Source organism: Trachemys scripta, chromosome 2 (assembly GCF_013100865.1).
Source record: "Trachemys scripta elegans isolate TJP31775 chromosome 2, CAS_Tse_1.0, whole genome shotgun sequence".
NCBI classification, from domain to species: domain Eukaryota; kingdom Metazoa; phylum Chordata; order Testudines; family Emydidae; genus Trachemys; species Trachemys scripta.
The window spans coordinates 214,161,297-214,173,824 of record NC_048299.1 but is presented as its reverse complement, the minus strand read 5'-3'; the positions used below and the strand labels follow the sequence as shown (position 1 = coordinate 214,173,824).

The 12,528-nt window shown below is 38.0% G+C and overlaps 1 protein-coding gene across 4 annotated transcripts in view; it reads left to right on the top strand.

Annotated features, from left to right (window-relative positions):
• ST18 (ST18 C2H2C-type zinc finger transcription factor) overlaps positions 1–12,528 on the top strand; it is a 189,538-nt gene that overhangs the window by 143,917 nt on the left and 33,093 nt on the right. For 3 of the 4 annotated variants that reach the window (XM_034762911.1, XM_034762913.1, XM_034762914.1), the window contains 4 exons: positions 1,229–1,319; positions 2,782–2,886; positions 4,349–4,563; positions 8,000–8,211. In XM_034762911.1, the coding sequence (XP_034618802.1) occupies positions 1,229–1,319; positions 2,782–2,886; positions 4,349–4,563; positions 8,000–8,211 (623 nt within the window). The remainder of the gene's footprint in view (positions 1–1,228; positions 1,320–2,781; positions 2,887–4,348; positions 4,564–7,999; positions 8,212–12,528) is intronic. The other variant, XM_034762912.1, reaches the window with a different exon arrangement.

The following is a 12,528-nucleotide window of genomic DNA, read 5'->3' as shown; positions in this document are numbered from 1 at the left end:
ATCCGGCAGTTGCTTCATAGCATGCCTCTCTCCTATGACTGTATTACGCTAACCTATGTGTGGCCAGCCCAGCCTGAATTCCCCATTCATTTCTTGCTGTGCCAGTCTGATTACATTGGTTTGTGCTGGGTATGTCGTCTTCTGACATGATGCAGTGAAATGATATATAATAAGCCAAAATGGAATGTGAAACTATTACTTTGAACAACTTAGTCAGTCTGACTGGTTTTCTTTTTTTTTTTTCTTTCTTTTTTTTTTTTTTTTTTTGGTAGTGGCATTCGTAACAACAAATTAAAGGGATACTTGCACTTTACCAGTGTCCTCTTCTTAATTGTAGCTTTCGTTTTTTAAATCTGTATTTATGGAAACATCTCTTGAGCTAACCAGGCTGCTGCAGTTGGAAGGCCTCAACAACATTAACTTTTTTAAAAAGCAAGTCTTTGTTAATTATCACACTTCCAATCAGCTCAGTACTGTTCTGCTGGGTGCAAAATGATTATCTGTAATCAAAATTTGCTTACTAACAGAACAACCCAGTTGATTAACAATCAGACAATCTTTTGAGGCAGTGTACACCTAAAAGGATAGCGTAGAGCTGACAGCATGAAGGGAGATGTACAAAGCTATAGAATTATGTTTTACTTCACGTTTGATAAATACAGATCCAAAACGGCTACTCTGGTTGGGGAGCCGAGAAATGTTCCTATTCACTACTGATGCAATTGTCACTGCAATGGCTTCCAATGGCACAAATGCTGTCAGAGATCCCTGAATGTGCAAATTACAGCTTGGGGATAGGGTCCACTGGTATAAGGTGGATTTACATACATACTGAGCAGAAGAGAGTAAGGGATGCAAACTAAAGTGGATGGAGCTAGAGCCAAAAGGGGTGTGTCCAGGACAGATGGATTTTGCACTCATGTATCATCTTCTTACTCCAGCATAAGGAGTGAAAAGTGCTGACGTCATTTAAAGTGATTTAAACCAGGCAGGGGCCATCGGATGACACAACATGAGACTATAGCATAGGCCTCTCAGCACCATCTTTTCTGAATTTGTAAGTTTCATTTGAGCTAGAGGGTACTAAATCAGAAGACAAGCTTTTGTGCATCACACTTGAGAATTTTTTATGTTGCTAGAAGAAAATGTTCCTTAGAGAAAAAGAAAGAGAGAGAGAGAGAGATTACTATATGTATGTTGCTACCCTTTACTCTTTCTTTGTGTTTAGTTCTTGCCATGCATGAAAATGTTTTAAAGTGCCCCACTCCAGGATGTACTGGAAGAGGACATGTCAACAGCAATCGCAACACACACAGAAGGTAATCCAGATCAGTTAGCATCCATTCAAATTAATATGTAGCTAGGAGGAAATTGCCACATATATTTGGAATTCAGGAATATGAACAATATAATGTACTGCAAACACTGATTGACTGATAGCTAACATTACTTATAATCAAGCAATTAATCTACACAATTGTGTTAAATATTAAATTTCAGTATAGTATCAAAAATATTATCTCCAGTACCAGGTATGACAGAATCCATGATTCCTAATTCAGAGATGAGATTTCAAACTACAGTAATGAAACAAAATATATGTGAAACTTAATCATGTAAATGAAATATTATTAAATAAATAGATGTGCACCCCAACCAAAATCAGAGCCCCATTGTCCTACATGCTGTATGCTTGTTATTTTTACTGTTATATTGCAGTTGCCTGGAGAAGCCAAAATCATGGATCAGGGCCTGATTGTGCTAGTCATGGTATATAAGAGTAAAACGAAGACAGTTTATGACAAGATGCGACAGGTGGATAAACAAACAATAAGGGGATGGAGTCGGGGACAGGAAATGGAAATGTTTCTAGTCATTTTCTTGTTTGAAAACGCCGGCCACATTTACAGCCCAACTATATTATAAATCAGTACTGCTAATTATAAATGGATAGGAATTGAGGCAAACTGGAAATCAGCAGCAAAGAGACAACATAACTTGAGACAGGATATGTACCTATTTCACAATCATACGCCAGATTTTTAAAAAAAAATTTCTGCCAAAGTCCACCTTCCTATCAATCTGTAATAGTGTTTATTCAATAGTTCACCTGACATTGAGGGCAAAATAGACCTTTTTTAAAAAAAATTAAATAGAGATTTGCCTGGCCCAGAACCTCTGATCTGAACAGCCTAAAACTTTTAGCCTGGTTCAACTTCCAAACGTTTCACCCAAGAAGCATACAAATTTCACATCTGACCCATCTCTGCATAGTGGGATGGACCCCAAATCTGGATCCAAACAGCCAAATTTGGATCTGAAATAGCAGCTGCTACTTCTACTGTGTGTGTGGGGGCGGGGGTGATAGGTGGAGTTGGGCCTATTGGACCCTGGTAGTCACAGATTCCTTGACATGCTTCAAACACACTCAGTGCAGGCTTGTTTAGCACCAATGAGGAGGCCACCCAATGCAGCTGCTCCACCCAGGGCCTTCCTACATGCAGTGACACACTGAGATAACAGTGGCATGAAAGGCCTGCATGAGCCTCGAGAACCCCATTGAATTTCACCCTCCAGCGTTCTTTGCTTTTTGGCTTAAATTGGTGTGTATTTTTTTTTCTGTGCATTGTTAAACAGCTGCCACATTTCATCTCAGCGGTGGCTACAACTCAGTGGTAGGAGAAGCCATCTGTAATTTATGAAATCCTCTAAGGTCCTTTAGGACTGAAAGATAAGTTCATATTCTGGTAACTCAAATCATGCCACTCTTTTTTTAAACAGTCTTTCTGGCTGTCCAATTGCTGCAGCTGAAAAATTGGCAATGTCCCAGGAAAAAAATCAGCATGATTCTCCTAAAACTGGACAGTGCCACGCTCAGGTTCACAGGTAGGAGTCTCACATGACATGTCTCACACAGGTATTTCTGTCCAAATGCTGTGCTTTATTTTGTAAGGGATTTCGTTCCTTACAGCTTTTAACTCTGAGCTACTGAGGGAGCCTAGTTCATTGTAGCAGGCTGACCCTATACAAAAATGTGGGTAGCAAAACTGATTATGGCTTGTGATAACCAAAAGACACTCAGCGGGTCTCTGTGTGTTCAACTAACATTAAATGACTACATGCATGTCCTTGAAAGATGAGTAAAAAAATCTAAAATATATTATTTCAACACAAAACCATTATTTCAGTGGTGGTTCTGGAGTGCCTTCCTAGTGTTAACCAGCCTCCTATTTTGATTAGACTGGAGTTACTTGTTAAGAAGCTTTCCCAAATTGTCCCTCTGCTGCAATGCTTTGGCTCCTGAGGATTGGTTAAAGATCTTGTTGCTTCGTGAGCTCATCCCAGTTTTTGCAGCATGGGATTCCATGCTGATTTATATTGAGATCCTTTGCAAAGGAAACCCTTGGCAATCACAGCAGCATCTAACTATTGTAAGTGTAGTAGTATTTAAGTGGGCTAAGCACTCTCATTGCTCTATTTCTCTTCTATAACAGATTTCTGATTGACCCATCCAGTTACTTTACTGTAATGCAGTTACTCAGTTTAATTTATGTTTTATACTACAGTAGCAAAAATGTGCTTTAAAAAATCCTAACCAAAAAAATCTCTCATTGAGCTTGTATTTGGTCTGAGAGTCCTATTGATCCTGTAGACTTGCATAATTTGCACATCATTGGCATCAGCACCATCATGGCCTATTATATTTAGGCCTATTTGGGGGCACTTTAATTTGTGGATTATTGACATGATTGGCTATAATGGCTCCTTCTGAGCCATTACAGAATATTGTGTCAATGTGTCTGCCAACTGCACGTGCCTTAACTCTACGTATGAAAAGTCCTTAGGAAATTATTGAAGACAAGTAGTTACTGCACAGTAGCTAAATGGAATAACACATTGTTAATTATTCTTTCCTCACAAATAGCAGAAGCAATTACTTTGGACCATGCTCTATCATATTTATTTGCCAAGAAGGCCCACCTCTAGAATGATGGTAGTTATCCACAGCTCTACAAGCCCCTGCTGACTCATGTGCAAAAGACCAAGCATGATCTCGTCATTTTTTAAAGAAAGGAAACACCATCCTACAGTAGTGAATCTATAAGCAGAACAGTAATTCTGTTAGTAAGCTACAGGATTTCTAGACCACTAGATCAGCCACAAAATACATTTTTGTAACTGACGTGTACACCCTAAAATAGGCTTCTATAAAGGCAATGCTTGTGATCTTCACTTATATCCATTTTGGCAGGTGCCATCCCACTATATCCTGTCTTTCAATGCAAGGTACTGAAAAAGATGTTCTTATTGTTTGTCCTTTCTGTTTTTCTCACTCTCCCTCTGGCAGTCTCTGCAGGACAAACTTAGCAAAGCAGCTCGAGCTATCTCAGTACAATTACCGAACTGCACAGCCAGCCACCTCTCCCAGAGCCACCCTGACAAAAGAGCAAGAGAAGTTTGGGAAAGTACCATTTGACTATGCCAGCTTTGACGCACAAGTCTTTGGCAAACGCACAATGGCACCAGCAGTGCAAGGCCAAAAAACCCCACCGTTCCTTGAATGTAAGCTTGAAACTCCCATCATTCTTGAAAGAAAAATATTATTTATCTGAGAGTTTTCTTGTTTCAGGAAATAATGCACACTAGCAAATGTCTTTAACCCGTTGTGATCAGTATACCTGAAAATCTGCTGCAGTGACTACAACATCTTATTTGTTAATTATGATTTTAAAAGCAATTCCATGGTAAAAAAGAAAACACTTGACTTGTCGCTTTCCTGTTGGGCCAGATTGTGATACCCATATTCATGTGGTACTATTCCACCATGAGTAGTTCCATTTAAGTTAGAGATCAGATCGTGAACTGGCATAAATTGGCATAGCTCCATTGACATCCATAAAGCTATGCCAGTTTGCAGCAGCTGAGGATATGTCCAAAGGGACTATTTGTGCAATATGCTACTACTCAGTGTGAGTAAGGTATCACAATTTAGTACACTGTTATGAGTAATTACATGTATAGATCCTCTTCATTGTAGGATCTGCTCAGATAACTGCAATAAGTTTTTGCTCTGTTGCGTCAACCTTTAATAACACCACTATTGTTACAGCTATTTTAATGTTTGCACAAAATCTTGGCAAAAGATGCCATAACTGTGAGGGCAATGGAAGAATCCTAAGGGGATTTCTTTTATGTGAGAGCTGGGTTCAGAGGAATGTGTATCCAAAACAATGGCCATGAAAGTATTTCTTAATTTTTGTTTTGTTTGCTATCATTAAAATATAACCAAAGAAAGTGAAGATGGAAAAAAATAACCTAATGTTACACAGCTCACATAATCCAAAAAAACAAAGGAGAGGCATAGTTAAGGTAAACAGAAAAGCAGCAATTAAAAAATAATAATAAAGACGACCCTGTTTTTAGCACTCAAATTATTAATAGCTTATATGTATATATTTAGGTATGGCACAATTTGATTTTTATTTTTATGTTGATATTTTTAGACAATATTGATATTTTTTTAAAAAACATTTTTTCAATTTTTATTGATACACATTTTCACAGTGGCAGGAAATTATGTGGGAGTCGGACAATAGGGGAGGTCAGACAAAAATTGTTTAGTGACAGTAGATGTTGAGATTCAAAAAGTTCAATCTTTACAACTGTTCAAACACAAACTATCAATACCACATGCCAAAATATACAAAGTAAATATCCTTAAACCAAATTCTAATAAGTTCTCAAGGAGCATTTTTCTTACTTTGCCTATCTGTAAATTTCAATTATTATCAATGGAAATATTTTTTCATCATTTTGTGTCTGTACGATGTTTACTGACATTGACTGATAAAAATCTAATCCTGCCAAGCCTATTTATATTGGAGTATCTGAAGGCCACATTTACAAATGTAGAAACCTAAGTTGGGCCTGTAAAATAGGCATGCTCAGACACAAACAGATTTGTGTGTTACTGGGTACTTGCATGAGCAATTTCTAATTTTGTGCACAGAAGTGGACATGCTCCTTTAGTTATTTGTTTGCACAAGCACAAGTCTATTTAACAGTTGCATTTGAAGTGCTTATATTTGAAATGTTTGCATATATATACAAATAAATTCATTATACAATTTCAAAAGAACATCATATAATTAATTGAATTTTCTAACATCATGCTTGCGAAGATTGCACAATACACAACTGTTACTACAATGCAAAGACAAAAGTGTAAGAGTGCATGAATATAGTAGACATGTGGATGCATGAAGGGTTGGAATAATAAAGCAATTGTGTAGAGTTTTGTTCAGCAGCCTAAGCAAATAAGAATCTATAAATTCATTATTAGTACTCTTTGGATTTTGCACATGCTCATTTAATAACATGGGGTTTTTTTGGTGGTATCTTTGAAGTGGATCATGGAAGAAGCACCTTAAATCAAACTCCAGTTTAAGTAGGTTCGGTGACTCAGATCAGTTGAACTAACTGATAAAAAGCATAGACTTATAGTATGATTTTCCAGACACTCCGGCTTTGCAGTAATTTGCACTGGTATAAGGGAGAGCAGAATTGGGCTGTCAGTCTCAGTTCTCACTAGATGGATCCAATATTTAGAAACATTCAAGCACGGAGCTCAATTGTATTCAGTATACAAAAGAAATATTGTTTTGGGGATGATATGACTTTTGGGTCTGACCTATACTTTTAATCAAAGCATCCCAAAATTTTAGGGAAGTTTGGATCTTGACCTAAACTTTTTATGTAGCCCTCAAATGTATAATGGGCGAAAAAACTAGATCCAAAGGGAATTTAATCTTGGGGATTGATAGCTGGATCCCAACTTCTGTAGTTCAATCCACAGCTACATAACAAACACATGGTTAAGTGCAGCAATGTTCTTATGTTCATGATGCTGATAAAGAATTATGATTTTGCTTATTTCTTCTTTTTTGCTTAGGTTCTAGATATGTATTTGTTTAAAATACAGCTGAATATTGTTTCCTCTTTTACACATCATTGTAAAGCACTTTAAGAGCTACAGATGAAAGGATGCATTGTTATTGTTTGTGAAGACCTGAATTTATGGTTCTAGGGGTTTCCCCTGTCACAGTCAATGATATAACACAGAGCAAAGAAGGGCACCTCCCTGCTCTGCTTTAGAGTCTATGTTAGTGATAGGGGAGAAACATAGAACCATGTACTCCATTTTTGACATGTAAAATAGCTTTTCTATTCACCTGTAAGGCAATCTCTTCATTCTTAATTGAGTTCGTTGTGTCTGGTACCTACATAATATTCCAGAAGATCCCAGCTATAAGTGGAACAACAAGATGAATTAAGTACCACCTTAGCGCTGAATGTTCTTTGGTTGTATTTTTTAAGTCTAACATTTAAAAATTGGGATTTTCGTTAACATGATACTGCACATGTCCCCAAGGGGTAATGTTTGTATTCCACTTCCCCAGCCTCTCCAATAAATCTTGTTCACCTTACTCATCCAAGTAATCCCATTTGAATAATGGGCTGCTCACAGAAGTAAGACAAGCAGGCTATAGCCTTAATGTTGTTTTACCTAAGTCTTCACACTTCCATCTTATTTTGACACAATGGTGCTCTAAGAATGAAAATCCTTATGAATTTGATTATTTTCCCCAATATGTTTGTTAAGTAAGTTGCAAGACCAATGTTGGGGTCAAATCTTGAGATCCCTGCTCATTTTTACTCAGTCTTTGCTCAGGAGTGAGTAAAACCTGAGTAAGAACCACAGAGTTTATCCCTTTGAATTTTTATGGTAAAAATGTAAATACTAAAGGTGACAAAAATCAAATAATTTGATCCCTGAGCCTATTTTTTTTAGAGCAGTCCCAAGTAACCAATAGAAAAAGGGCTGTTTTTAATGTATTCTTCACATAACTTAACGTATGAAATTATAACCTGAAAAATGAATCTGTTTAATGGGGGAAACCACATACATGCAATTGCTAATCAAATCTCTCTTCAACAGCAAAGCATTTTTCACATCCAGTGAAATTTTCTAATCGACTGCCTAGTGCTAGCGCCCACACACAGAGCCCTTGTCATGCCAACTCTTATAGCTACGGTCAATGTAGTGAAGACACCCACATAGCAGCAGCTGCTGCTATCCTGAACCTTTCCACCCGCTGCAGGGAAGCAGCAGAGATCCTCTCCAGCAAACCGCAGAGTCTGGCTGCCAAGGTAGGGTAGTCCAAGAACCTGGAGGGTGTGCTAGCTACTGAAATGTGTGCATAAACTGTCTTTCATGGTAGTGACTGCATTAAATCTCAAAAGGAGGCTTCTGTTTGCATGCTCTTTTGAAGAGAGACAGAAAAAAATAGTAACATACTAACTGCTTCTGAAAAAAAAATTGCAGGAATTAGGTTTTGATTATCTTCATAACTGGATCCAAAGTATATGGAAGGGTGGAGGGAGGAGGAAACACCAAATCAAATAATTTTTTGGTAGGTAATGGAGCTGGGTCTGTTAATGAAGGATTTTTCCTTATCTTGAAACCTGTGGTAAGCAACCATTCAAATAATTGATAAAAATCAGCTGATTAACAGAGGTTTTATAAGAAAGGTGGAGCAGCAGCATATTCATTATGTCTGCTTATGATCTTTCTTACAGCAGTTGTAGAGTAACTCTATTGACTTCAGTGGAGTTAATTCTGATTTTTACTGGTGTAAGTGAGAGGAAAGCCAAACCCTTTGTGTTTGGAGATACTTCGGACAAGTCTCTTTAAGACTCAAGGCCACCTAATAAGAGTAGCTTCTTGTGTGGGTTTCATTGGAGTCATGTTTTCAGTTTGGTCTGAGATGTCTCACTGTTCTTTGTGATTCACAAGAGTCACCATTATGATTTAGTAGCCTTATTTTATGTGACATTACATAGAACCACATTGCTGATGCAACTAGTCAAGATACATTTCTGTGACCTCCTTCATGGGAATAGGAGAAGCATTTTTGTTTATTATTTGTATTGCAGCCCCATTGTACTAGAAATTGTACAAATACATATCCTTGCCCTAAAGAGAAGATGAATGGTTATAGTTATACAATCTGGTCAGGAGGAAACTGTTGGTGTAAGACAAGACATGTACTAAAATAATACATAAAACATTATATTTATACTTGGCATGGGCCTTCAGGATCTATCTATCTATCTATCTATCTATCTATCTACCTATCTCATTCTAATATGTCCATCACTGTCCTATTTAGACATCAGGCTCAATCTGTCTGGAAGGAGTTTCCACATCTGTTGGCCTACAATGTTCATTGGACCTCTTGCTCTCCACAATCACCTGGGCGATTTGGTATTCTTTTGTGTGAAATCCCTTCTTTCCAGTAGCTGGTGTAACACCTCCTTAGCTGTTCTGAGCTCTGCGCTCCTGCAAAGTGGAATCTCCTATTTTGCTGAGTCTGATTTCCATTTGTCACAGCCAGGGTACTGAAATTGATGTTGGGGGACTCCACTAAGCAGATATTCTAATGTGGGGCCATGTTCATACCCACCCAGTCAGTCAGCCCAGAGAAGTATTTACCAGGAGCCCAGAGGAAAGAGTGGATTCTTTCCTAGTTGACAGATCCATTTCTGACATTAGCCACAGAGAGCTTCTTACGCCAGACTTCAGTAGAGGTTTCCTGTCGTGTTGAGAGGGAGGTTGATGCCAATGCTTGGATTAAATTGCTGCCCCAGCCTTTGGCTGAACTCAGTAACAGACCTTTCTTGCCAGCAAAGAGCAATAAAGGGACCATGCAAAACCCAAAGATTTTCTATTCTACACCTGCTTCATGTTTGCCAAATCATGGTAGGCTTGAGTGGGATTGAACATAATAGTACAACACTCAGAGACACTTGGGGCACACAGTTTATTCCTTTCTCAGCCCCAGGACTAGCAGCCTAAAAGAAAATCATCTGCATACCTTGTCATCTGCCTGCCTCCACTTTTGCCAGACTTTCAATCGGACTGTGACAGCCCAGTGCTACAAAACATGTGACAGAAGAATCAGAATTAGCTTCTTGCCAGAACAGAGGCAAGTAAACTTCAAACTGAATCAGTGGCCAAAACCACACACAACCCTTTTTTATATGGTTTTAGCGATTTATTATTTTTAGCAAATCGGGCTCTTAGAGGAAAATATGGAAATAGACTCTCTAGGAAACTGTATCTCCAATAAGGGGAACTATCTTTATTTTAATATACCGCAACTCAAGTGATTTTTAAAAAATACCTACAACTATTTTTAAATGTTCCTGAATTTTTGTGACAGACATTTGCTATGGGAACATTTAAGTATTTGCACATCTTATGTATTTTTCAAATTGTCTAAAAGATCCTAAGGATTCTATCTACTGTATATTGCATTTGTGCACAAATAATCAATAACAGCAATAGATTCATTTGACACAACTGTTAATTATTTCCTTTATTTGTTCTCAGCAATACACATAGGTGCCACACCTGAAAATTTTTGTGTGAGGGGCTTAATTTGGGACTGTGTAGCTCCAGATCCCTGGGCCCTGCTCCTACACCCTGTCCATTTGCCAAAAAATAATAAATAAAGCAGTACAGACAGCACCACTGCAGATCAAAGCTCCATGACTTGCAAAGGTATTTATCTCCTGCATGGCCTTTAAGTATTGTCCCACCATTGCACAATGGCATACCTTGCTGATGTGAGTGATATGGGTGGATGGATCTGCACCGGTTCTGTTGCATTCAGGTTACTCTGTGTCTGCAGAGGCAGTGGCAGGATTTCTTCTCAAAGAGTAGCTGAAAGTGCATATCTGTAAATATATCTGAACAGTTTATTTTTACAAAAGTCATTTCCCAGTGCTGTTTCTAGTATTTCATGTCTGCCAAATTTTGTCTTGGTTTCTAAAACTTTGTTAATTTCTTAGTAAGCATTTGCCCTTTTGCCTTGAAAATGGGTCATTTTTCATTAAAAATATCCAATACTTAAGTGGAAAATTACATTTGTTTTAAAAAAAAATAGCAAGTTTCATTTTTTTTTTTTTTGGTGAATTTGGAATATCTTCAACTATGTTGGAAAAATGTCTGCATTTCTAAGTTTCAGGGGGAAAGGAAGGTGAGTAGCCTGAGCTAAATAAAGGAAGGGGGGGAAATTCACATTATACTTTTAGCAGTGCTCTTAGCCAGAAAAGTAGCACAGTGACAATTAATGTACAGTGTGGATCGACCAGATAGAACTATAAAAATTATCTCATGATAGACTGGGTTTACTTTCAGTCCAAATTAATTTGGATTCCAAGTTCCCTCAATTAATTTGCAACCAACTACATACAAAATATAGTGGCCATCCTGGAAACCTTTACAATGTTTTTTTTGTTTTGTTTTGGGGTTTTTTTTGAAAATAGGTACTATTACTGTGATATTCACAGGTTTGGAGCTGGTTTCTAGATAAAACCACCTGGGATGCTGCTACGCTAGGCCCCTGAAATATAGAAATGATACAGATACAGTCCTCAACCCAAATAAAAGAATCAGGCATTGCATCGCAAACTCGCAGCATAGGGCCCAATCCAACTCCCACTGAAGCAAACGGAAGTTGGGTCATTGGAAGTTGGGTCAGGCCCATATTCCCTAGCACAATGCAAGTGCATATAGCAGGTCCTGTCAGAAATTTTCTCTGTTTTACAACCATCACCACTGCTGCCACTCACAGAGGTAGAAGCACACAGTACAGTCTATCTTTATCCTCATCACTGCTGCTTGCCAAGCATTCTGTTGAATGTTTTGGTGTTTTTCCCACCTGTTTAGACAAAATGGCATATGCACATAGTGCCTTGAAAGAAAACAAAAAAATGACACTTGCTTGAAATGTTTGAAGTTCAAATACTGTTGTTGTTTTTAACAAAACCCGAAAACACAAACTATGTCATCTGTCCATTCTTGGATATTGAGGAAGATGATGATGACGACTGCATCAGTTATGTAGATAATGCAGTTGATTGGCAGCATGCTTACCAGACAAACCCCTACCCCAAACATCTTCAAATCTAAATACAGAACAATCTGCTTGCAGAACAAGGCCAATGGCTAGCATGACCTTCTGAAATAAAAAACGACACACTGAATAGCTCTAGCTGTTGCATTGTTACACGGCTGCAGATATTGTATCATTGCAGTGTTCTTCTCTTTCTTTCTTTAGTTTGCAAGTTGCTCAGGGCAGGGACTGTGTCTTTGTGTGTGTGTCTCAAACAGTGTCAAGGGTAGCATAAGATCCTGATCTTGCAAACACTTACACCCATGCTTAACTTTAAGCATCTGAGTATTCCAGATTACTTTTATGGAAGAACTTGCATGCTTAAAGTTAAGCATGGGTGTAAGTCTTTGCAGAATCGGGACCCAAGTGCTTACATTTTTTAAATAATTGTTAGCAACCGTTTCCCCCCAGCATAATGCCTTGAATGCAGGCACATTAGGAATCACATTCATTCAAAGAGTAATATAGTGTACACACTTAAAGAATTCATAGTAATTTTATAGAT